Source organism: Dipodomys merriami, unplaced genomic scaffold (genome assembly GCF_024711535.1).
Source record: "Dipodomys merriami isolate MVZ:Mamm:240054 unplaced genomic scaffold, mDipMer1.0.p SCAF_5, whole genome shotgun sequence".
NCBI classification, from domain to species: Eukaryota; Metazoa; Chordata; class Mammalia; order Rodentia; family Heteromyidae; genus Dipodomys; species Dipodomys merriami.
Genome location: NW_027206068.1, coordinates 77,893,264 through 77,920,821, shown reverse-complemented (window position 1 = coordinate 77,920,821; position 27,558 = coordinate 77,893,264). Strand labels below are relative to the sequence as shown.

The 27,558-nt window shown below is 43.6% G+C and overlaps 1 protein-coding gene across 8 annotated transcripts in view; it reads right to left on the bottom strand.

The window, feature by feature from the left end:
• The window catches only part of Rbm33 (RNA binding motif protein 33), an 83,917-nt gene that overhangs the window by 15,716 nt on the left and 40,643 nt on the right, over positions 1 to 27,558 (bottom strand). For all 8 annotated transcript variants that reach the window (XM_069997152.1, XM_069997153.1, XM_069997156.1 and 5 more), the window contains 7 exons: positions 25,681 to 25,963; positions 21,529 to 21,587; positions 9,471 to 9,603; positions 8,742 to 9,085; positions 6,788 to 7,081; positions 4,816 to 5,103; positions 29 to 679 (listed from right to left, as the gene is read on the bottom strand). In XM_069997152.1, the coding sequence (XP_069853253.1) occupies positions 29 to 679; positions 4,816 to 5,103; positions 6,788 to 7,081; positions 8,742 to 9,085; positions 9,471 to 9,603; positions 21,529 to 21,587; positions 25,681 to 25,963 (2,052 nt within the window). The remainder of the gene's footprint in view (positions 1 to 28; positions 680 to 4,815; positions 5,104 to 6,787; positions 7,082 to 8,741; positions 9,086 to 9,470; positions 9,604 to 21,528; positions 21,588 to 25,680; positions 25,964 to 27,558) is intronic.

The following is a 27,558-nucleotide window of genomic DNA, read 5'->3' as shown; positions in this document are numbered from 1 at the left end:
AGATGCACATAAAAACTTGTCCACTTACCCCCCCTGACAACGTGATCACCCTGACTTTGGAGCTGACATGCGGTCCGTCTCCACCACCGCCACCGGCCCTGTGCATGACAGTCCTCTTCACACCTGGCTTCATGTCCTGTGGCCGGCCTTGGAGGGGTGCTGCTCGGGGCACCTGTTGGGGGGGCTGCTCCTCCACGTCCACAGGTTTGATCTGGAGTACTCTGTGCGGCGACTGGGCCTGACTCTGAGGTACTGTTCTAGCAGGCCTCAACTGCTTCAGTGGTTTCATCTGCTGTCCTGGATACTGCACATTAGCACCGCATGGGGCAAAGTCTGATGTCTTCGGCTGAACATTTGCAATGGTAACATCTTGGTTTTTAACAAGAAGTCTCGTTTTCACATTCTGCCTGCCCTGGGCACCTGGAAAAGGCAGCAGGGGGTTACCATTGGTGGGTGAGGGTGCGGCCGCCTGCTCCTCTTGCTCCACGGGAGCCTGTGGAGCATACAGTTGCTGCTGCTGCTGCTGCTGCTGTGCAAGTCTCTGCAGCAGCTCCTTCTTCCTGGCACCAGCCTGCTGCTGCCGTCGTAGCTCCTTCTGTTTCAAGATTTCTTCTCTCAGGCGCTTCTGCTCTTCTATCTTTAAGCGATATAACCTTGTTTCTTCATCTTCATCAGGAAACTGAAATAAAAAATGCACAATTTTACCTTGCTACATGTAGCAAGAAGATCAATCTGTTTGGACAAACTAAGCAGAGACTTAAACCCACAAACCTTTCAATTTAGTATTTGAAAGGCCTTCAAAATCTTCCTAAAGGCTAAGTATAATTCCTTCCTCTGGGAAGGGGGAAAAAACTACAGTTAAAGCTAATTTGGAAACCCTTATCAGCATACCAGCAACGAAATAATGCAAATTTCCACTAATTTACAAGTTTGAAACCAATTAAACTATCCATTTAAGATATCAAAATGTTTCAAATAGGAATGGCAACAGGAGCAAGGCCCCACTGTCACATGGGTTTTATCTGGCTCTTCCCTGACAAACCAACAAAAGGTGGGGTGTAAATGTCCTGAAAGGCCCTGATTAGAACTATTGATTTTTCGTAGAGAATTTTCAGCCTGATCTCAAACTCATTTGTCACAGAATAATTGGCTATAATGAACAGCACAAGTCAATCTCTCTGACCTTGAACTCGGGCACCCTCCTCAGAATCAAAATGTTGCCAATTGCAGTATTGGAATATTAATGGTTTTGAAGGAATGCCCAGAATATTCCAGCACCAGACCACTCTCAGTGTCTTATCAAAACATTCTTGAAAAGTCCAAATGGTCCAAGAGGACATTCTCAGCAGAAACACACAAAGGCACAAAGCCTACCTGCCTCCTTACATTTATTATATAAAATCATATATATAAATCACACACACACACACACACACACACACACAAACAAAACAAACTCCAAGGTAAGGAGATTGCCTTTAAAAGAAAATTCTGTTGATGATTCTTTTTTTTTTTTTTTTTTTTTTTGCCAGACCCGGGGCTTTAACTCAGGGCCTAAGCACTGTCCCTGAGCTCTTTTTGCTAAAGGGTAGAACTTTACCACTTGAGCCACCACGCGACTTCCAACTTTTTCTGTTTATGTGGTACTGAGCAATCAAACCCACGGCTTCAAGCATGCTAGCTAGGCAAGCACTCAACCACTAAGCCACATTCCCAGCCCTTCTTTATGTATATATTCATGTGTATATCTTCGGGATGGTGGGGGAAAGGTCCAGAACTCAATGGCCAAAGGGTGAAAAAGTGCAGCAGTGGAGCTCATTGAACACTGATAAAGTGACCTATACAACTCGAGGGTGGAAACAGTAGGAGAGAAACCAGGAGAGAGTGAGGGAAGGGAATACACAGTACCAAAGGAAATGTACTCATTACCTGAGTCATGTTATTATAATCCTTGTGCATGTCACCTTTATAATAACAATAAAGTAAATTTTTTAAAAGTATAATGGTGGGCTGGGAAGGTGGCTCAGTGGTAGAGTGCTTGCCTCACATGCATGAGGCCCTGGATTCGATTCCTCAGCATAAGCAGAAAAAGCTGCAAGTGGCGCTGTGGCTCAAGTGGCAGAGCGCTAGCCTTGAGCTGAAGAGCTGAGGGACAGAGCCCAGGCTCAGAGTTCAGGCCCCACGACTGACCAAAAAAAAAAAAAAAAAAAAGAGTACAATGGTTTTGTGGAAACCACACAAGGAAAGTTTATATTTTAAAAGTTTATATTTGGGCTGGGAAGATGGCTCAGTGGTAGAGTGCTTGCCTTGCACACATGAGGCCCTGGGTTTGATTCTTCAGCACCACATAAGCAGAAAAAGCTGGAAGTGGCACTGTGGCTCAAGTGGTAGAGGGCTAACCTTGAGCTGAAGAGCTGAGGACAGTGCCCAGGCCCAGAGTTCAGGCCCACAACCGACAAAAAAAAAAGTTTATATTTTAAAAAGTTAACCATTTTTAAAAACGGTTAAAAAAACATTTAAAAAATAGTTAACTTTATAAAAATGGGTTAACTATAAAAATCACCTAGTCACATGCCCCCCCCCCAAAAAAAGTATTATAGATTTTATCTACTTAGAATTCACCTATTCACAAATCTTATCTGCCCTGAACAAACCTTAAACATTCGGAGAACACTGGAAATGTAAGTAAGAACACGGTAAAGAGTCCCCTTGAAAGGGAGTATAGAGAAGGTACCCTTTGGGGCCCTCATAGGTGTGCTGGTCAACACAGGGGCAAATCTACCAGGCTCAGTTATTAAATTTCAAAGACCAGGGCAGATTCACAAGAACACCTGAAGGCAGGTGAGGGCTTTCTATCATCCGGGAGAACACCCTTACTGAGTAACAAGTGACATGAGAGAAGATACAAAGACACACCTCAATAGCATTGAAGCATACACAGAGCTCAGGCAGACAGCTGTGCACACACTGTGGGGACCCCAGATGTACTGCCTCCAAACACAAGAGTTATCATTACTCATTAAGTTCTTTCTCCAAGCATTCAAGAAAGGTTAAATATGTTCAGGAATATTAATAGAAATACTTTAGAAAAACTTGTTATTCATGGGACTTGCAAAAGGTTCATTTCATGTTCAGAAACCACCTATCCGTAAAGCAAGGCACTGATGGCTCACACCTGTAAATCCTAGCTGCTTAGAAGGCTGAGACTGTTGGAATCCTAAGATTCTCTCTCAAAGAAACACTGAAAATAGGACTGGAGGCATTGCCCAGCAGCTTAGCTAGCTCAAGACCCTGAGTTTGCTGCAAACTCTATTACTGCCAAAAGCCAAGCACAGTATCTCTATAAAAGTAGCTCTACAGAAGAATTCTTAAGACATCTATTAACCAACACAAAGGAACAGATGTGGCAGTAATATGCCTGGAAGGTCCATTTCTCTTACTATTCATTCAGCCCATTACTAATCACAAGAAGTGTATGGGACTTCACATTCTTTTAACCAAATCAGCTTACATATATGAGTTCTAATCTAGTTATATAAACTAAAAGCACCATTAAATTTTTAACGAAGAATTTTTTTTTATAAACTAGCCAGCTCAATTTGTAAATCTACATTTTTTTTCAGATTGATTGTAAAGACACATCATTCCTCCCCCTGTTTAAAAATACAAGCTTATTACATGTATCTTAATGTTTTGTCTTTATAGTGTTGATTTGGTAGCATTACAATTGCTATAGCAATTTAACAGAAAAAAAAAGTGTGAAGAAAAAAAAAAATGTAAAAGCTAAAAACCAAGGTTGACTGGTTTCTAATATTAACAACTTACAACTTGCCTAAATTCTTCTCTGAGTACACTCTTCACCAGGCCACTTCATTCCATCCTATGTGAACTCAGCTAATATAGATATAATTAACTTCTTTGTACCAGTCTGGGCCATGTTTACCCTCATTTAATAGGTTAAAAAGTGAAACATACTGGGTACCAATGGTTCATACCTGTAATAGCTACTCAGGAGGCTGAGATCTGAGATAGTGGTTCAAAGCCAGCCCAGGCAGGAAAGAAAGCCTGTGAGACTCTTATCTCCAATGAACCACCAGAAAACTGAAGTGGCACGGTGGCTCAAGTGGTGGAGCGTTGGCCTTGAGCTGCAGAGCTGAGGGACAGCGCCCAGGCCCAGAGTTCAAGCCCCAAGTTATATTCACAACAAACCAGATCCCCTATAATCTTGAAGACCAACAGTAAAAGTGATGGCACCTTCTAGGAGTCTGCCTTGTAAAACTAAAAAGAATACTTAGAGACTGACCAAAGCACACCAGGGGTCTGAGGCCCACAGTCCATGTCCCCACAAAGCCTACAGCTCACTCCTTGTAGTCTACAGCCCAGTCCACAGTCCATAGCCAAATCACACCCACCAGCTGACTCTGTACCTAAAGTTTTACTGGAACACAGGCAAGTCTCATATGAGAATTATTTATAAACTGCTTGTGCCACATGGCAAAGTTGAGTCATTATGACAGTTTGGACTAAAAGACCTAAACTATTTGGATGCTACTTGGTCCCTTTAAGAAAAACATCTGTAAGCCTGGTATATGCTGATTCTATGTAACATAAACAACAATTCCGCCAATACATAAAATCCAACATTGTAACCCAGCAAGAGAATACAGCTTATTTTTACAAACACTGCTATCAGGCTAGAAGAACTTACTTGGAAAGAAAGGTAGCAGGAATTTACAAAGAACATGCTGATGAGAAAGCTGGGAGGTAGGGTTTCTGTCTGAGAGTAAGGACTTCTTAGTAAGGTAAATGTCCTACCTCGGGTTCTGCTTTTGCTTCTTCCTTTGGTTGAGCCCCAGGGCTAATAGGCTTGACCTTGGCTTCCGTCTTTCCCTGTGAGCTCCTGGAGGTCACGGAGGCCCGGGAGGGTGGGGATGTGCTGACCATGGGCTTCACCTGAGCCGCAGGCGTGGAGGAGCACCGACTGCTGCTCATTTCCATAACGTGCGATGGTGCTATGGGTAATTCGCGCAAATTACTGTTTCTGGGAGCTGTGGGCTGCATCTGCTGCATGGGCCGTTTGGTTACATTCTGAGAGGCTGCATTCTGTCACAGGAAGGAAAGAACCCTAATTACAAGTGGACACTTGGTGGACAGAACGTAACAAGACACATCACAAAGAGAAAGTACAGTATTCTTTCTCAATGGTAACCAACTTCTCTTTTGCAGGGTCACATACTTTTTTCCTCGGCAAACACTTTCTTACATGCATAAATACTGATGCCTACCCTAATGCCAAGGACTTGAGCCAGTAAATGTACTATGTTTGCCTAGAGTCATATGTTTGCCTAGAGTCAGGCTCCTGGTTACAGAAATCATATAGATGACTTTCTGTAGCAGTTTTAGTAGGAAAGCCAAAGGCACTCTATTTGCCTCAAATCAACCAGATCAATGGCACACCATTTCCACTCCTTATTCAAGGCAGAATAGTCGAGAAACCATACATTAAGTCAAGATCCTATTGTAGCTATTTTTTTGTCTTTTTTTTCCCCCCAGGGCTGAGGACCGAACCCAGGGCCTTGCGCGCGCCAGGCGGGTGCCCTTCTGCTGGGCTAAACCCCCAGCCCCTAAGTCAAGATCCTCCTAAAAAAGTTTTCTTGGAAGCCACAGGCACAACCAGATTCTATCCGAGAAAGAATCTCAGTCACTTTCATCTTGAAGATGCTCGAGGTGTTTAAGGTGCATGAGACAGTGGGGGTGGAGTTCCAATCCCTGAGGTCCCTATGCAGGACAACAAGGCTAGCAAGAGCTGTCTGCTATTACCCAACAGCATTCCTTAAGACAAAGAGGAGGGCATTAAGAAAACTGGGGTATAAAGCAGGCTAGTGACATGTCTAAAGCTCAGGAGTAAACAAAGGACAGCCCTTACAGCTGAGATATGTAACTATGAACAATCCTGAATTAATTTTTCCTAAGATTAAAATTAGTTATTTAATGGAGGACAAGGTAATGACCACTGCCCTTCTATTTTCACAGCAATATATTCCTACTTTCCTTCAACATATAACAAGTTCCATATTTATTTGCTGGTGGTACCTGGGAAGGCACCCCACAAATAGACACATTATTCTCCTACAACTGAATGCAAGCTCCTCAAAGGCAGAATTCTGTCTCCTCTGTTCTCTGCTGTATGTCCAGGAACTTGAACAGTGACCTGAGCAGGATAGTCAGCAAATGTTTCCTGAATTCATTTATTTATTCAGTGTCCAAAGAGACAGTAACAATCTATGTGTCAAAAGGCAAGCCACTAGTTAGTGGTGGTGCAGGTTTTGCTTTGTTTGCTTTTTAGGGAGAACAGGGGAAGGCGACACAGAAAGAGAAGGAAGAAGGAGGAGCAAATGCAATCATGCTATTCGTATACTATTATGTGGAAAATGAACTATGTAACTTGTGTGCAGGGACAGAAGAGGGATACTGAGGGAAAGCAAAGGAAGAGGTGACTCCAGAAAAAAGTAGTATACTCGTTACCAGACTTATGAAATGATAACCCTTCTGGTACAACACCTTAATAATAACAATAAAATTATGCCACAGGCAAGGGTAGAATGGCAATCATCCCAAAGTACTTACTCAAGTTACATGTCTATGAGCAGCTATCATGACAGAATTATCTAGGGGGGATATGCCATATTCACTTCAGAAGATGTACAGCACACTGGTTAATGTAAATCAAGGTGGAAGTTAGGCCCCTACTTCCACAGGTGAAGACAGTAAGGATGCTGGTACTTACATGGCGCAGGCCCTGGCGTGGGGCACACTGCATCCGACTGCTGTTGGGCTGAGGCTGGGCAGTCTGCACATGTGGCCGGAACTGTGGCTGAGACATGGGCATCAAGGGAGGCGGGGGAGCAGAGAGGTGGTGGTGGTGCTGTGGAGGAGGCTGGTGCGTCGGAGGTGGCTGGTGCGGTGGAGGGGGCTGGTGCGGCGGCTGCAGCGGGGGCTGGTGTGGAGGCTGGTGTTGATGCTGCTGGGGCTGCTGGGGCTGCGGCTGATGAGGAGGTGGCAATGGAGGGTGCAGAGGCCCCTTTCATTCCAAAACAGAAAAACAACAGATGACAGACAGATTTCAGTGTCGCCCAATCCAACATTCTGCTCAAAAGCCTCAACAGAGGACACTTCACACTTCAGACTGAAGAAGGTGATACTACTCTCATGTGCAGTGATAAACCAACTCTAACTTACATTCTGTTTGTCCTAAGCCTTTTCTGTTCAGAAACAATCTATCTAAAGGAACTCACTGTTGATGTGAATAAACACACAGCCTCAAAGCAGTGATAAACCAACTCTAACTTACATTCTGTTTGTCCTAAGCCTTTTCTGTTCAGAAACAATCTATCTAAAGGAACTCACTGTTGATGTGAATAAACACACAGCCTCAAGAACATTCCTCCCAGCCCTAAGACACAAGTAGCAGAACCGAACCCCAGGGGAACCTCTGTGACACAGGAAAGGCAACTCCCATAGGGGGCTCGGTGGACATAGTGAAAGACAACAGCTGACAAATTGCCCAGGGAGAAAAGCACGAGTGTGAGGGCATACTGCTCCAAGACTGAAAAAATATGCACCCAAATGTTCAGTGTCTACTTCAAGGTAATGGAATGGTTTAATTCCCTTTTCTTAAACTTAACTATATTTTACCACGTCTCAGTGAAGATTGTATTTTTAATAAAAAGAACTTGGAAAAACACTTATTTAATGAGAAGCAGAGGCATGGCTCAAATGGTAGTGATCCACCTAAGGACACAACCTGGAGTTCAAGCCCTAAGACTGACAAAATAACAAAGTAAAACTTTAAACAACACAACAATGACAACAACAGCAAAACCCTATTCTTAACTCTCTGTTAACACTCTGTATCAAAGCCATTTACCTGCTGTGGCTTAGATTCCTATGTTCCTATCTATTTTCCGGCAGCGCTGACTCAAGTGCACCACCACTGTACACTTCAACTGTAATTTAAATACAAGAAGAATGGTGTAAGAGAGGAAGGCGTTCACTCACAGCCCAGGAGGCACACCGACCAGCAGAGGGCACACAAGTCTGTCAGATACTAAGTGGAGAGCAAGACTGTTTACCTCCCACAGAGAAAGGCCATTTCACTGTACACTGCAGAATAATCTGGCCAAGTATTCTATTTACATAGGTACGCCTTTTAAGTAATCTCACGAAGGCAAACAAATACAGTACCAAAACATGTCTTGATTTTATTAGTAGTGCATCCTTTAAAAACAAAAATTGAGGGCTGGGAAGGTGGCTCAGTGGTAGAATGCTTGCCTTGCATGCCTGAGGCCCTGGGTTTGATTCCTCAGCACCACATAAGCAAAAAGAAAAAAAGCCAGCAGTGGCGCTGTGGCTCAAGTGTTTGAGCGCCGAAGAGCTGAGGGACAGCGCCCAGGCCCAGAGTTTAGGCCTCACGACCAACCAAAAAAAAAAAAAAAAAAACAAAAAACAAAAAAACAAACAAAAAAAAACTCTAATAGTGATTTTTTTTCAATTTTCCCCAAATGACAATCATTTATTCCATATCTCCTAGTATTAGATAATGAAATCTTCAAGGAAGTTATCTGTGATGAAAACTCTAAACAACTACAAACTAGTGCACTGGAGTGGTTCCATGGTCATGCAACCCAAAGCCTCAGAGGCACATGCACCTGGTTTTCCTCAGGGTAGCTTGTATTACACACCTGCAGGCTGGGCTGTGCATGTGAGGGCAGGAAGGGCTGTCCAGGGCTGGGCAGAAACGGCTGTCTAGGAGGAATGAAAGGCCGAGAGGCTGCTGACCCTGGCTGGCTAAAGTGCAGGATCCCCACTGGACCTGGGGGCTGCAAGGCTGGCCTTACGGGCCTTTCTCTCGGGAACACTGGCTGCTGTCCTTGCTGATTGAATGCTGGTCCCGGCTGAGTGAATGGTAAGGGGTTCTGAGCAGGAACAGGGTGGCTGCTGTTCAGTAGTGTGGGAGGAGGTGGCGGTGGAGGAGGACTTCGCTGTTCCAAGAAAAGATGACTGGGGAACCTCGGTTCACCTGAAACTGGAGAGTAAAAGAGCATTAACTGCAAATTAGAAAGACCACATGTGTCTTATGGCAAGTCATTTTGAAAGTGTCTGTGAACAAAATTGGCAAATATTGGAAGATTATCCTTAAGAAATAATTCTAGATTTGACTTCTTTATTTCTAGGTTGCTTTGTAGGCCAGTTTCTATGGAAACTTTCCTCCTCTGCAAGAGTGTCACATTTCAGATACCAACATTGTCCAACGTTCACATCAGATGGGCAGGACCACTGTACAGTGAGCCCTGAGCCTACAAACAACATCTCCAATTGGGTGTAAACTCAGCATTATTAGGAACTGCTCAGGTGTATCACCTAATACAGCTTCTGCATACCATTCTGTCCAGTCACCCTTCCCTATGTACCTCCCAAGAAGAAAGGGTCTCGATCCTGGGGTGGGGGTGGGGCTCTCCACTGGTCCTGCAGAGGAAGTCGGGGGGGCTGGCTGAAACTGTTGGGCACAGGTCCAGGTGTGTGCTGTGGAAATTCTGGGGGGCCCTGAAGAACATAAAAACCCAGGGTGAAAAACAGGATATTCTGCTATTTTTCAGAAATGTACACAATCCCAAGCTATCTTCCATATCAGTATGGACAACCAGACTTCTCATATGCCCCCCTCTACATATAAATATCCACACATGCATATATAAACATTTTACAAAGTGATTCTGCTATAATGAAATAGTCAAAAATAAAAATGCATGTGTTGTAATATTATCAACAGCAGGGAGATTACTATTTTACAGCTTATTGAAATCTATGCAATTACTGACCTTCTTTTCCACTAATCCAATAAACTACTTTGGACATTCATGACATTTATCTTCTCAAAGATGCTATTCTTTGTTATCTACTTAACAAGAGCATAGCTACAGCTATGCTATAGTACCTAAAGGTACTTTACTTCAAAAAAAGAAAAAGAAATTCAGTTTGTACTATAACAGAAAAATGTGAATTTGTTTAAGAAGCCAAATTACAAGTATTACATTACAGTCAGATTAAAAAAAAAATTGTCATAGACTCAAAAGTTTCCACTTACTACATGTTTGCAGCAAAATGATATAAAGACAAAGTACAACTGCTTCATTTTCCGATTAGTCTTTTAATCATTCGTGAAATTTTTAAACCATTCTACTTCCCTAAGAAGCAACATCTAAAGAAACATTGTTCCTGAAAGAACTATTAGCCACAACCAAAGTAATCCTTTCGTTTTCACTGGATGTCATCCTTGAAAATGTGCAAGCATTCCTCCACTTTAAAAGGCACAGTTGTCCCTCATCTACTTGAAACCCTAGTGTGTGTCTGTCATTTAATGTGACCTCACACTCTTTAACACTGGCAATGCCTCTTCTGATTCCCCATGCCTTCTGCCTCATTAAAAGCCAACTCTGTTGGAGGTACCACATGAATACTACCAAACAAACACTCCATAAGCCACAAGCCAGGAAGCCTACACACTACCCAAAATGATGCCAAAACATTAGGCAAAACCAGATAATCCCAACACAAGTACTTGGAACTTACTGAACAGTAGGGGGACAGAGAAACCCAAAGGTCAAACTCTTGCAGCTGTAAGGATGTCAATTGAGATAAAACCAGAGTAGTAGATGTTACACAAGAATGTAAGATTTATAATTGAGCACACATGCGATATTTCCTACACATCATTAGAAAGGCTTTTTAATAAATGTATACATGTTTAACAACAACATTGAGACTTCATTGCTCTGGTGTTTTGATGTGGTCAGTTCTTAGTATCTTTACTTTGATAAGATGATAGAAAAAAATATTTCCTTTCTTTTCTTTCTTTTTGTGAAACTCCTTCTACATGCTAAACCAAGTGCTCAGCTACTTGAACTACATCATCTTTTTTCGTTTTTTTGAAACAGGGTTTTGTACCTTTGCTTAAGGTAACCACAAACAGGTGATCCTCAGCCTCCACCTCCTCTGAAGATGGAATGATGCGTGTGTACCCCCATACCTGGCTCTCAAACACATTTCTAACAACACAGGTTGGAAATAGGATGCACAAACAGTTCCAACTGACTTGCCTATTTTCTTCCAGGATCAAAGGCTGTATTTTAAAAATATCTTTACTCTTTTATATGAAGCTAATTAAAATGCAAGGTATGCAACATCCCTTTCTCCTTGCCCTGTCAAGTACTAAGTGCCAGGATTATGAACATAGACCACCACGGCCACATTCAGAGATGTTTTTCAATAGTCCTGGATAACACATTAGTGATCAAAGACATAGCTTTATTTTTAAAAAGTATTTAAGTGTTTCTTGGGTTATCACCCTCTCATTTGTGGAATGGTCAGACTAATTGCATGGCCTTCAACCCAAGCAAATTTGGAACTCTGGCCCAGAGTCTAACTGAGTGTCCAGGCTGGCTTGTCCTTGTAAGTTATGTGAGGATGCACTGAACTTCACTTCCTGGAGGGAGGGAAGGGACGCAAAGGAGGCATTCAAATAGACCAATACAAAAGAAACCAGTAAGGCACATTCAAAAATGAGACTCATGAGACGCCAGAGCAAACTTATTCTATTGAGTAGCTTCAAGGGACTAGTCCAAAACAAGCTAGTGCCTGTAATAGGTAAGAAAATCTTGATGATTTTGATGAAGAATTGATATTTAGCTGAAAGATAGGAAAAATAACAACCCTTTATGTTTGACTAGTGATAGGTGAACACTCTTCTTCAGGTAACTGATTCAGTTACTGACTGAGCAGGACCACCTGACCCCAATGACCTGGGGGTCATTTCTATGAAATTACACATGGCTGTTTTCCTGAAGGACTCACTGCAGGACACAGGGTACTTCTGTCAGTCACTAGGAGCTGTAGCTGGCTCTCAGCAAAGCCAGGGACTTCTGCTTACTCTTTGACTCCCTTGGTTTTGCTCATAATTACAACAAGCCTTCATGATTTCATATGAAGCCAGACTTGCTTCTGCTTTTACTAGACTCAGAGATCTAGAAGAATGTGGGTTTGGTGTGAAATCTGCATTATTGGTGGAACTGTGTGACTGCAGGGCAGAGCTGCAAGTGTCAATTCAACAGTTCAGATCACGTGGCTGAAAAGCTCTTGAGAAACTCCTCCCCACCCCCACTTCCCTCTTTCCATCAGACACAGCCAATGTCAAGTCCTCCGAGAGGAGTTTTCTCATTATAGATAAGGCAAAATGTAACTGGAAAAAAAGACTGGTTCCCACTCTGCCCTAAGTGGAAGGTCTGTTAAGTTTTGATTTCTGTCTCTGCTAGAGAGGTTGAGACCTTTGCTTAACTCCCTACATCCTTTCCTTAAAAAAGAAACTCAATAAACCTTGAGATGCTTGCAAACTAGGTTCACATTACTTCCCTAAAAATTGTTTTAAGTATTTGTAAGGCTGTTATTTTGTTTGTTTTGTTGTATGCTTATCTGAACTCAGGGTTTCAAGGTTGCTTGGCTTTTTGCTCATAACTGGAGTTCTATCACTTAGCTATGCTTCCAGCCTTGCTTTTTGCTGGTTATTCTAGAGTCTGGGCTGGCTTCATCTTGGATCCTCCACATCTTAGCTTCCTGAGTAGCTAGGATCACAGGGTGAGTCACCTTCATCCAGCATTAACTATTCAAAACATCTAAAGATAGTTGTGTGTATTACACAGAAAATACATTGGTATCTCAAATCTGGCCCTTTTGGAATGTTACTGTTATTTATCTCTTCCTCAAACTTTCTTTTACTAAATTCTCCATGTGCTATCTAAATAGATATTGACAGGCACTGCCTTATGATATACAACAAAGCCTCCCAATTCTCTCATCTGCTCAGTAGAACATGATGAACTTGGGCAATGGCAGAGAAGAACTTTATTCTAACTTTTAGATGCACCTGCAAAGGAGCTCATCTGAGAGAGCAGCACCTGTTCCCGTGTCTAAAAGACAGAGCCCTGAGTGCTATCATTCAGCCCAGCCATGCCCCAGTTGTAGCCCTGGGAATGGGGCTGATTTGGCCAGGGCTTCAGTTTATTGAGAACCAGAGTAACAATAGTACCTATATCCTTTTCTCATGGGGACATCAAAGCACTTACTTGGCCCAGCACCCATAAAGTCATGAAGAGTCTAACACCGGCAGGTGTCATCATCAGTTTTTACATGACATTTTCACAAATGGCAATTCAGGCTATTAATGAAGACACAGAGCTTCTGACAATTTCCATATTTCTTTATAAGGTAAAAGGTAATAGCACAGATCCACCTCCTACATTCACTTCTATGTTCAAATCAGAAAGCCTTCATAAATAAGGCATAAGTTGGGTCTCCTAGTCCCTCTGTCCACTCCTCTCCCTCTCTAGCCTATGATAGCTGGGTCAGGGAGGGACACCTGTATGTGTCTGTGTTTGGTAAAGGACTTGGCACACAGGCCATCATGGACGTTGAATGGATCAATGAACTTCCTGTTTCTAACAGCAAGCTGACTTCATGTCCATAAAGCACACAGACACTTACTGAATGGCAGCATGAAGGCGGTATGGAAGGTTTAGATGTGCCCGAGGCGCTGGAACGAGTGGCTATGAAACAAACATACAGTATACTAGAAGGACAGGCAAGCCAAGATCTAGGATGATCTTTTGGTGACCAAAAGAATAAACAGATCCAAGTTCTCCAGTGACTGAACTTGATCCCTATCATAATTATGCAACATCAGAAGAGAGGGAAAAGGGAGAGGCCAGGACTGCCTTTTCCCCTGCAACCAACTCCCCTATTTCAAGGCTGTAACTCTTCTTTGAAGAAAGTTATTCAGACAGTCCAGTGTCTGCTTCCACACTGGTCAAAAGCACACACCTCCAGCCAGCCTCCCCAGCTCTACTATAGAACTGAGTGAAATTCCTGTAAGAGACAGGAAACTCCTTTTCCTCAAAAGATGGTATTTAGCACTAACTCCTCATACCTCACATAACATCAAGGCATTTTACAGGGTCAAGTCCTAAGCGTAAATACAGATTGACAAATTCGGATTATGCATGTTACAGTAAAAATCACTCAAGGAAGAGTAAAAGACAGGAGAAAGTCTGAACAAAGGCAGAATAACTCATTTAGTATGTAAAATTTTCTGAATTTGCCCAAGTGGTTAATGTCTATGGATGGAAGTTAACAGAAAAAATTAATGCATTATGCAGTGCCAAGCCAAGGGGTCCCAAACTATGAAATTAGTCTGTACCAAAGACTACTCCTGGACAGGACATTTGGGAGCCCACTAGGTCACAGAGCCATAACCTATATACTGCAAAGGCTACCCTGATTTATGAGCATTGCTTCTCCAAGGAATGCCTGACAAAGTAAGAGAGAGAAGCATGCTGCCTCAGGCTCACAACTCTAGATTAAGGAAAGACTTAAGCTCCAAGGCTCACCCCAAGGACTGGGAGGCAGTTCAAGACTCAACCTGAAACTATATTAGAGACCTGATTGCTCCATCCCTTTCCTGCTTCCCTGGAGCCCTTACATAACTGAAGTGACCAAACTCCCATCTCAGATTTGCTTCTGTTGCCCTAAGTCTTGGCCCAGTTACAATCACTCCAAACCTGGGATCTTGGTTGTCTCCCAGGTGGCACACAGAATCCATGCTGGCTCACCAAATCCTTGGGTGCCTTGGCTGCCATGTATCTCCAGACTCTCAAATAAATGCACTCAGGTGATGGTTGGACAGAAGAAAATAGATATGTGTCCTCAATAACACAGAGCGGCTAGACTAGTCAGAACCTTCTCATGCAGAAAAAGAAAATCTGTGGTTTTCAAGTCACTTTAAGTTCTGTCCAAGCCCACTCAGATCTTCACACAATACAAGCCCCAAGGCCAACCTTGATATAACAGCCAAGAAACAGATTAAATAGCCACTTTTCCTTGGTTGGAGAAGTTTAGATTCTAAGCGAACGCGAGGATGATAGAGCCAGATTCTAAGGCTCTATCGTCAACGAGTGGCAGTTCAGGAAATCATGGCTTATGAACTGCTCTCTCCATCTTAGCACAGTGCCTGTGCCTTCAAGAAACCAGGGCTCTCAGCTTTCATGTTCACTCGTTAGTAATTTCTATTGTCTCCTGGGTATAAAGGATAATGAATTACCAATTTCCTCAACCAAATGCAGAAATTATTTTAAGACTGTTAGTGAGCTGTGACTATGTCACTTAACAAAATTTTGAGTGCTTACTGTAATTTTATCTTTTGAAAGAAAAGACTACTTACTTTAATCCTTTCAAATCATTGCTGTTTTCCTTTTCTTTATATCCCTTTAAAAATCCAAGGTAAGAAATTACCATTCTCTTTCCTATAATTCTTACACAAATTGTATTTTCACTTTTTTGCATCTCTTGTTAATTACATGATGTTATCTATATTAATCCTGCTCAGGAAGAACTGATAATTTGGTTACGAAAAAGAGATGGCAACTTTGCATAAATTGCTTAACACAAAGTTAATCGTATAAAGCTGAGAATAAAAAGGTTCCAATAGCTATTATGTGACTTATCAGCTTCCTTAAAAGGGTCAGTTGGTATGTTTTAATAAGACTAATTAAATACCTTAACAATGTCATTGAAATTTCATGAATCTTTCAATAAATTATAACCTTCCTATATAACATGTTTTCATTTATTAATCTCACTCAAAATGCAAAGAACTACATAAGAAACCAATTGACACTTAAGAACACCTCTCAGTTAACTCTGATTAAATGGGTTAAACTCAAAGAATAAAGACCACCAGTGACCCTGACATAATTAAAACTGCAGCCCTCTATCACACAATGTGTTAATCCTCTTATCTCGGTATTCTCCATAGACTTTTTCTTTGGGATTGTGCCTCGTTTAAATACCTACATTCATTTTCCTAGAAGGTATTTTTGTATTTGCACACACCCGCTAACCACTTTGGAGAAATGCATAGTCAAAGCCAAGTAATAGGCTTCAGACTATAAGAAAAGAAAACACCACATAGATTTCATTTAAACAATGCTACCAGTTTAAGCAAGGAAACCAGAACACACTTCAAATGGAAACTTTTTTGTAGATACAACAGTGCTCTAGCCAAACCTGCCAAGGACTCCTCCATTCTTTCAGAAAAGAAGCCCTAGGCATGTTTCCACCAAGATCCTCCCACATACATTGCCAGGCCCTGCACCCTAGGAGTTCATGCCCCACTCAGAACCCACGACAGTCAGACTTGCAGTGTGATGGTGCAATTTCAGAGTCTGTCTTTAAAACTCAGCTTATTATAGAGTACTTTTATATTTAGAGAGCAAGTACAGCCTAAGAATTAAGATGTAGACAACCCTGGTTCCAATCCTATCTCCTGCACAGTTAGGTGAACTCAAGCCATTCATTCTTCTAAGACTCAGCTTTCCAATCTGTAAGATGGAGAAAATAATGATACCTCTGCTTCATAAGGTTATTCGAAGCAAAGGTTTGCTCTTAGCAAAATGCGAAATTCAGTAATTACTCAATAAACGTTTTATTCATCTTTAATCTTCAACAATGTGTGTTCTAGGAAGACTATATTTCCTCATTAAACAACAACAACAAATTAGTCAGATGCCGGTGGCTTATGCCTGTAATACTAGCTACTCAGGAGGCTGAGATCTGAGACCCGCAGTACAAAGCCAGGCAAGGTAGAACGTCTGTTATCTCCAATTAACCACCAGAAAACCAGAAGTGGTGCTGTGGCTCAAAGTGATACAAGCACTGGCCTCAAAAAGTTCAGGGACAGCCCCCAGGCCCTAAGTTCGAGCCCCACAATCCACCCAAAAAAAAAAAAAAAAACCAAACAAACAAAACAAAGAAACCCAAAAACCTATTAAAAAGCAAAGCAGCCATGTTCCAGTGGCTCACACTTGTAATCCTAGCTACTCAGGAGGCTGAGATCTAAGGACTGCTCAGACAGGAAAGTCTTTGAGACTCTTATCTCTAATTAACCACCAAAAAGCTGGATGCAGATGTGTTGCTCAAGTAGTAGAGTATCAGCCTTGAGCAAAAAAAGCTAAACAACAGTGCCCAGGCCTTCAGTTCAAGCCCCTGTTGGCCACCAAAAAAAGAAAGAAAAAAAAAGAAAAGGCAAAGCTGTGATGTCAACAATACCAACAGAGAGCATACAGTTTGTGTTAAGTCCATAGATCCCATTTGCTGGTCCCTGCTGACAACCTATGTTCACACTGATGTTTCTAGCCAGTTTGTTAGGAATGGGTGAACAAACTGTGGTACCTCTATACCCTGGAATACCACAGGGCAATTACCTTATAAAACAGATGAACCTTGGGTTGTGCTGTGTAGAAAAAGCCAAACTGCAAACAGAATACCTGCGAGGTTCCATTTATATCCCCAAACTATAGTATAACTGAAGAAACAAAGTGAACCAACACCTGGGTAAGGGAAATACAGAATCTTTTGGTGACAGAACTGTCCTCTGTAATCACTAAGACAATTATACAATAGTAGGCACAGGTAAAATTCACAGGATGGTACACTAAGAAGATTACGTGAAAAAAAAACTAAACTTTTGGAAGCATTGGATTTTGATATATTCTGGATCTCTTTCAAAGTTAATCTTAAAAAGTGCATTTATTGGGAGACAGAGATCAGGAGGATCAAAGTCTGCAGTGGACTCAGACGAAAAGCTTTGGAGACTACACCTCAATCATAACAGAAAGAAATGGACATGGTGGCCCACTCCAGTAGTCTCAGGTGGAGGACTGTAGTCCGAGCCTGTCCCTAGGCAAAGCACAAGAAACTATCTGAAAAATAGCTGAAACAGAAAAAGGATGGGGTTATGACTCAAGCTGTAGACTGCCTGCCTGATAAGGAGGGGAAAAAAACCCACCACTACCCCCAACCCCCGCTCTCCCCACAAAGCAGCCTCTTGAGGAATTATACTCCAAACACCAGAGTTTAAAATTCTGTGGTACAGTCTGACATTAACAGTCTTCATTATTAAACTGCAGACTGACAAACAGTATTTCAAGGTTTAACCACATTTCTGGAGCATTATATCTCTGAAGAGGTTTTATTTATGATGGTGTTACTGCTATTGCAACAAAATAGTAGTAAACTAATGAAAAAGCATACTAGTTTATAAATCCCTTACATCTTTACAGAGTAGCTGAATGGCACCAACAGTAAAAACCAGTAGAAACCAATTTTACAAGATAACCAATGACAACTGCCAGCCCCTATCACCACCCACACATCCAGGAGCCACCAGCCAAGTTAAGAGTCACGAAATCTGACAAACCCCCTTCTTTAATGGCTGTTGCCCCCTGTGTTTAGCTGCTCCTGCTGCCGCCACTGATGGCATTCATTGATATGATTGAATTTGATGGTATGATAATGTATGGTAATCATGATTAATCAGAAACTCTGGAGCAAGTGCAGGATGTTGGGTATCATGTCACCTGCATTTTAAACTGCATTCTCTCCTTGCAAGCCTGACAGCATTTGACAGCTGGAAGGATCTCCTACTACATTCTCCTGCTACTACTCGTAGATTTGATAAGAGAAAATGTCCATCATCCCTGCCCTATCTTAAGTGCTAATAATTACAAGTCATCACCAGCATGTTGTAAAAACAGTAAGCATTCAAAAGCAAGACTTTCTTTCCTGTAGAGAATAAAGTCTGGTTTCTCATCTGTAAGAGGTATAATCAGAATGAAATGTGATTTGATGCAGCAGTCTTCTCAGACATGATTTGCATGAAATGGCATTCGGGGCACATCCAGCAAGACTCAATCTCTAGCACCTGATACAGCGAGTTGCACTGCCATGCAGAGAAAGTACACACAACAACCTCTCTGCTGGCTCAAGACACATAATACAGCTGCTAAGAAGACTAACTCAAACACACAATTTCTACTCTTAATTAAGCAAAGAGCACTATATTATTCAAAAGCCAAACTACATGGTGTTTAACTAGTTAACCCTAACCCAGCATTGCCCAACATAACCAATGCAAAAATCAAAGGCCTAAATCAATTTTGAAACACCACAGGTCAAAAACATTTCAATGTGAATCCTGGAATTTACCCATAAAATAGCAGGTCAGGAAAACAAAGTTTTCAAAACTTCAAAATAACATTTCAAAACATTCAAAATAATTGACATTTTAGCGATACATTAGTAAGTAAGCTTTTTAAAAACATAGCTTGGAAGACAAACACATGAACTAAGGGTAAGCAATGGGCTTAATAACTTCCTATTAATGATAAAAATACCAGGGACAGCCTTTGGGGAAAAGAGAGCGATTAGACTGTAAGTACACAAAACAAAGAACGCTGGAAAACAAAGTTCAAATAGACACAAACACAGAATCTGACTGTGAAGCACTGCCTCATCCCTCTTCCCTATAATAAACAGTTGTGAAGTTACCCTTGGCAGTCTGTACCAGAATCTGTTTCCTTGGGATGTAAAACTGAGTCTGAAAGTCTTTGTGCCAATTTTCATCAAACTGACAACTGAGCAAAGCAAGGCTTGTTGTGATCTTCTGATTCCACAGTCTACGCCCCTTTAAGTGATTCTCCATGTTCGGAGCATAAATACTGTCCTAGGCAAAGTTTCACAGAACGTATACTCCTAGACTCCCCTACCCCCCAATTGCGTGAGTTAAACTCACGCTTACAAGATTATCTGAAAACTCCACGGGCCTCATTTATACTGAAAAATACTACATTTTTTTAATAGAAAGTACTGAATTGCATTATTCTACATTTATTCTAAAAACTGCAAGTGCTTTCCACATACAATGTTGTTCTTATGGTGTAAATAAAACTTGAAAACAAATCTAATAATAGTTTAATAAAAATGTTCACAACCCTAAAGGATAAGTGCTTAAAATGTTGGCAAAATGTTGGTACCAAGTGGATGAACTACTTCATCAAAAAAATATTTCTAAAGTCTAAAATCATCTAAAGTCTAAAATCATGTTATCCAGTGGATGTTAAACCCAAAATGTAAGGTGATATAATAAAGTAAACAAGACTCAAGAAACAAAGGACATCCACTCATCTGGTCAAATCATTACTAAATGACCCCATGCTGCTAGTCACATATATGGTATAAATGTGCACCGCAGAGGGAAACCAGGAGGAGGACACAGGACTAGGGGAAAACATACAACAGTGGGACCCATCAACTGCACTGGACATTGATCAAAATGAATTAAGGAACTCAATGGCAGCGATGGGAAAAAGGGAATGAGAAGGAAAGAGAGCTGATGCTAAGCAAACGGAAAGAAATGTACAGATCACCTGATGTGGAAGAAATAACTGTATTGTCAAAGCCCATAAAACTCATAAACTTTATAGACCACCATAGACAATTTGCCCCATGAAGGTTAGAATGTGTGACTTTAACTAAGCATCACTATCCCACAATACTGTGAAATTTGTGAACTTACGTAGTCAATCACAATTTAAAAATTTGCAAAAAAATAAAAGAAAATCATGTTATCCTGTCAGTTAGACAAGTGCCCTAAATGGGAATTGATACTCATTAAATAGCAACTAAAAATAACAAACCATTGCAACTAGAAAAATAATCTTAAAAAAAAAAAAAACATTGGAACGAGACCAACAAGAACTAGATTTGGAAACCCTACCATGATTTATAAATAATAGCTACAATCAAGAAAGCGTCTAAAGAATGTTCAGAACCTTAAATCCAAAAGAGTGTATTTCTGAATAATTACTGGAATAATTATACATGTAGGTGGTCCATTTAAACCAGTTTGGTAAATTATCACAGTTAATTAGTCAAATGGGCCATTTATATATTTCCTGAAAATCAGTCTGTTGAGTCTCAGTTAACTCTGCTTTACATATAAATGTCCATTTTCTCCACATTGTGTTTTAAAGAGAACATGTACTCACTGCTATAATACAATCATAAATTCAGACCACAAATCTAACAAGAATCCACATGTATATATTTAAATAACCACATAAGAAAATTATGAATATGTGCTTTGTAATCTAATTTGAAGTGGACACTTTGATTGGCTCATTAAGACTCTAAAGGTTCTTTTACAAGCAGGGAACCTCATTTTTATTCCTATGTATGGCTAACACACGTATCTGTCATGTCTGCACACACATGCCCCCTCTTCTAAGGCAAGAGCCATCTTTTTCCACTGAACACTGGACAATAACAAAATCAGAATTCATATTCTTTAAGGTGAAAGGTCCTCCACAGGTGATCCTGATCAACAATTTTACAGTTAAACAAAATTAATTCCACCCTCAAAACCCAATGACCTTAATTATTTAACAAACATTTTCACTGCAGAGATTACTGTCAGTATTTACCATCCTTACAACTGTGTTTGGCTAGGCTCCTGCCTATAGTATTACTACTATCTCCTATTGAACATGTGCTCTCCTCATTACGGCAGGAGCAGCTGCTACTCACTGGGAATCTCTGTGGTCCCACAGCAGGCCTCGGCTGGCTCGGAACTGGCAGCAAGGGCACTGCAAGAAAACACCTGCATTACAATCAGATCACTGCATGTCCACACCACTGGAAAGGACAGTAAAGTACAAATGCACACACAATCATACAGTAGGTTCACATCTAAGCATCAGTATTTCTAATAACTACATAAAAGGAAAGGGAGAATAATTATTTTTCAGTACACAATAGCATAAGCTGAATCTTAAATCTTAATAGAACATTACTAGTCAGAATTAAAACATTTTGCAATGAAAGATAAAATTCCTCTAAAATGAAAAACTTAAGTTTATTTTCCAAACTTGTATCCAGGTTATCCAAGCACTAATTCCAGGCACTTTTCCTACAATCATATACAAATTTTAATTCTCTAGAACCACGTGAGGGGGGGGGGATAGAATAAGGGAGAAGAGAGGAAGGGAGGAAGAGAGGGAGGGAGGAAGAGAGGGAGGTAAGAAAAGAAAGGAGGTAGAGAGTAGAGAGGTGGGAGAGAGAGAGATGGGGAGGAGGGAAACAGGCAGAGAAAGAAAAACAGCACACCCTGGCAATTGGAGAAAAGGTTCACACACCCATGCCGAGGACGGTCAAATACACTATCTGTGATGCTAACATATGGTTTGACTCTTTGTTTTCAAAACAACAGAAGTCATCAATCTACAAGAAGAATCAAGTCGTTTTTATCAAGACATGTACTTAAGCCAACTCAGTTTTGAAAAGCTCTCCCTCACCGTGGGCAGGACAGAGCAGGGGCTGACCCTGCTCCACTATCTGTATCTCATCGGGCTGAGGGGCCTGAGATTAAAAGGCATGGTCCTCTGAAGGCAAGCCAGATGTTCTCAAGATGGTGCTAACTTCTGCTCTCAGGGCCAGCCAGCCTGTCAGTGCCACAGTCCTCTGCTCCAAGACCCCTATGCCTGTCAGCATGGGAGCCATCACAGGCGCTCCCCACCTCTGTACTGCACCTGCTGGAGGCACAGGAGACCAAGAGCAGCCCTGGCTACCAGCCCCAGACCCTTCACCTTCATGCTGACAAAAAGCTGGGGGCACCCTCCCTCTCTCCTCACCCAGGACGGGTACCCTCCCTCTCTCCTCACCCAGGACGGGCACCCCCCCCCCTCACCCAGGACGGGCACCCCCCCTTCTCCTCACCCAGGACTAGCACCCCCCCTCCTCACCCAGGACGGGCACCCCCCCTCCTCACCCAGGACGGGCACCCTCCCTCTTCTCACCCAGGACGGGCACCCTCCCTCTCTCCTCACCCAGGACGGGCACCCCCCTCTTCTCACCCAGGACGGGCACCCTCCCTCTCTCCTCACCCAGGACGGGCACCCCCCTCTTCTCACCTAGGACGGGCACCCTCCCTCTTCTCACCCAGGACGGGCACCCTCCCTCTTCTCACCTAGGACGGGCACCCCCCCTCTTCTCACCCAGGACGGGCACCCCCCTCTCTTCTCACCCAGGACGGGGACCCCCTCTCTTCTCACCCAGGACGGGCACCCCCTCTCTTCTCACCCAGGACGGGCACCCCCTCTCTTCTCACCCAGGACGGGCACCCCCTCTCTTCTCACCCAGGACGGGCACCCCCCTCTCTTCTCACCCAGGACGGGCACCCCCCTCTCTTCTCACCCAGGATGGGCACCCCCTCTCTTCTCACCCAGGACGGGCACCTTCCCTCTCTTCTCACCCAGGACGGGCACCCCCTCTCTTCTCACCCAGGACGGGCACCTTCCCTCTCTTCTCACCCAGGACGGGTACCCCCTCTCTTCTCACCCAGGACGGGCACCTCCTCTCTTCTCACCCAGGACGGGCACCCCCTCTCTTCTCACCCAGGACGGGCACCCCCCTCTCTTCTCACCCAGGACGGGCACCCCCCTCTCTTCTCACCCAGGATGGGCACCCCCTCTCTTCTCACCCAGGACGGGCACCTTCCCTCTCTTCTCACCCAGGACGGGCACCCCCTCTCTTCTCACCCAGGACGGGCACCCCCCTCTTCTCACCCAGGACGGGCACCCTCCCTCTCTTCTCACCCAGGACGGGCACCCCCTCTCTTCTCACCCAGGACGGGTGCTCTGCTGCTCTAAACCCCAGCCTGGAGTCTCAGAGTAGCTGACCCTCCTCGTATACCACACAAGTCCAGCTTCTGGACTGCTGCCACCATCTCCAGCACCCTGCCTCTCAGGCTGTAGTCCTTTCTCCAGCCTGCTTTTCTGTACAGCTTCTCTACTTTGGCTCCCCGTCTTCAGGGCCGACCTGAACCGTCCGTTATCCCCCTTCGCCATCTCCTCCCTACAGGGGCCGTCATGTATCATCATCCACGAGGCTTGCCCCTACACTGCTTTGTAAACCCAACTGTTCATGGTCACCTAGGACACAGGAGGTTGAAGGCAGCAGGAAAGAAGCTGCCCGTTCTCACTACCGTCATCAGTCCAGGAGGGCGACCGCATGACTTCCCTCTCAGACCTCTCCATGTCCTACTCCCAGCTTGACTGAGAAAAGTGAGGCCATCCAAAGAACCATCGAAGATGTCCCCATCCACTGACCCCCATGCAGCTGTCTGCCACACTCACTGAGTGCCCCAGCTCAGCCCTGCTCAGCACACTGCCTGTCAAGATGTTTTTCCTCTCACCTACATGAATGCTAGCTAGTCTTTTCTCCAGTGTGTGGTAAGATCCTCCCGTCTGAAATAAAGACCCTCAGTCAAGGAAATCACTCCCTCCCACCAATCACCAATAGCTTTGCTGGAGACAACACTGTTAGGCCTGTCCACACTGCCCTCCTGCGCCCCTAGTCACTGGCCAAGACCTTCCTTCCACTGAATACAGGCACTCATTTCCTCAGTACTGTCCTCCTGCCTCGCACCTCCACCAGATTCTCCCCTCACATAAAGTACCTCAGGTTTCCCAACCAATCAACACCCGCCTGCAGAACCTGAGATCTATTAGGCACTGGTGATGCCCACCCAAATCTGCACTTTGGCCAAGGCTCTAAATGTGAACCTACAATAGCCACTTCCCCCACATGTGGGTGCAGTCTTGGGTTTGACAGGACTGGAACAGAACTCCCACCTCCCCCAGCTCAGGTGGGTGCTCATCAATCCAGTGCACAGGCCGGCCACCCCTCCCTCTTGCGGCTGCCACGCCAGCAGGGGTCTCTCCTCTGCTCCCTCGACTCCTACAGTCACTTCCCACTACATGCCTCTTTCACCCTGGTTCCCTCAAAGCCTTATTCTGAAAGGTAGTAGTAAAATGACCCTTCCCAAACAAAACCAATGCTGTGTCACTCCTCAGTACAAGCCAAGTCCTGAGGATGGCTGCAACAGGCCTGACTACACTAGTGGTCTCGCTTTTAAATTATTTGAGCAAGTTTTTTGTTTTTTGTGACCGTCTTGCCTGGAGGACATCTCACTACCTTGCTGTCCTCCTCCGATTTCCTGACCGACCTCCTCCCTTCTCCTCTCACATCCTGCACCTAGGACTGAACCCATGTAGCACTCCTACTACACTCCCTTGATGGACTGACTGCCAGGCCAGGAGGAAGCAGGGGACTGACAGAAAGCTTCTGCTCAAACGGCCTGGCTGGAGCACATCTGCGTGTCTGGCCCTCCAGGAGCACATCCAGAGCGTATCCAAGCATATACAGAAGGGATACGTTTCAGGGGAGCTGTACTCCAGGGTAACTGTGCTTCAGGGAGCTTTCTCAACAGCCCCCACCTCCAGTAACCCCATTCCTGTCATGGTAACACCAGAAGTTATCAGGTCACAATAACGGAGACAACCAGGCTCCTCCGCACCGGCAGATAGGAATTAAAGGGAACAGCCCAAGGAGGGGGCAGAGGACAGGGACACACACCACTGGCCATATTCTCCCCATGACACATTCCAAGCACTACCTCTAGGAGGGTGCTTCACCGTGAGAGCATGCTCGGGACCGTCCTCTCAACCACAAGACAAGACAGTAAGGGAAAATGTATCCAAGTAAAGGGAGGTAGACAAGGCAACCAGGCTCCTCACAAACCTGAGCCTGAAATGAGTCTGGCCACCAAGGGCTCCTGCCCAACCCCAAAGCCTCCAGAGGCACAAGCCATGGGCTTCAATCAACTGGACAGACACACACCTTGAACAGGGGTCACCACGGTGCCTTTGAAGTGCGGGTTGATGTGGATGTTCTTGGGCTGCTGCGGGGTCACGGGGGGTGGGGCAAGCATCATCCTCGGAGCCTCCATTGGCGGGGGCATGTGAACACCCTGTGGCGGGGAGGGGTGGTGGGGGTGCTGCAGGGGGAGCAGGGGCTGGAGCTGCTGCTGCTGGAACAGACTTCTGATTGGCTGCTGCTGGGGTGGGGGCGGGGGCGGGGGTGGGGGTGGCTGTGGAGGAGGGATTAGCCTCGGAGAGTGAGCCTATAAAACACAAAACAAGAGAAATTCATGGAAATCCACACTCAAAAAAGCAAAGGGAAGGAATGCACATGTATTATAAGCTTATAATGCCAAGTTGATCATCTTTAAGGAGCTATACAAAGGGGTTCAATTCAAACACGTCAGTTTGTGAGAACAGTGCATCCTGACCAATGTCATTCCACTCTCAACTGTCTCCACCCCCTGCAGTTACCTAGTTCCATTTTTACACGGAACACTGAATACTGACTATAGTAACTACCCTTCCTCTCTCCACTAGTCTTCTAGCCTCCTGTTATTTATTTTGTTAAACTGTAGGTCAGTTGTTCAAAGGAGTTACACCATTGCAACCCTCCCCTGTGTATATTTTAGTCAATCTGTTTCTGTATACATGCATATGGCCCTGCCTATGTTTTCATGTATGATTTTAATTTAGAAATAATTTCCACATGAGAGAAAACATACATCCTTTGTCTCTCTGAGCCTGACCTACTTCACTTGTTTTCCAGATCCATCTATTTCTCTGCAAATGACATTATTCTTCCTGATGGGTGAGAACTGATGTAATCACCACGGAAAGCTGTTTGGAGATTCCTCAAAAAACTATAAACAGAACTACCCCATCCGATCCAGTGATACCATTCCTATTTGCCCAAAGATCACAAGTTTAGAATACAATAAAGAAGCTGTATACTCATACTCTCTGCTGCCATCTAGTTTAACAAGCCATTTTCCTTCGATAATGCCAAAACAAGAAGGGCTTTTGATTCCACGTGAAAGCTGCCATGTGGATGCTGAAGAGGTCTTGGCACCAGTCACAACTGTGTGACAGGGACTATGCTAAGATTAAAGAACCCCAGCCACAGTAAAAAGTGAATGGACCAAGGGTCAAGATCTGATGAAGTACGATGAGTACAACTGAGACTATACATATGTGGTCTTGGCTAGCTATCCTGACCCTGGGGGACATTCTCTCCACTCCCAGAATCTATGCTCTCCTCCCTCTTATTCCTCACTTTGTGGTGTGCACATTGACTGTGAGGACCTGGCATATCTTTTTCACTTTTGTACTGTCCTAGAGAGCACACCAGTCAACATGGGGACACCCACAGTAACATGTAGTCTAATTTAAGAGCATAATAGTTTAAAGGAAAGATCCTAAGTGGGGTTTTTTTTTTTTTGGGGGGGGGGGATGGAGTCCAGTACTGAATATTAAACACAGGGCTTCTAGCAAGTACTTTAAGATAGTAGTCTTGCTTTCATTTGTTTCTTGAACTTCAACTCTCCCACCTCTTTCTGAGAAGCTGGACTTTTAATGTGTGTAGCACTATGTCTGGACTTTTAACGTGTGTACCACTATGTCTGGACTTTTAACATGTGTACCACTATGCCTGGACTTTTAACGTGTGTACCACTATGTCTGGACTTTTAACGTGTATACCACTATGTCTGGCTTTTTTCCCCCCTTTTTGAGACAGGGTCCTGCTATATTGCCAAGGCTAAATTCAAATACTATGTAAATCCAGGCTGGCCATGAACTTGTGATTCTCCTATCTCAGCTTCTAGGGTGTTATGATTATAGACATGTATACTGCACC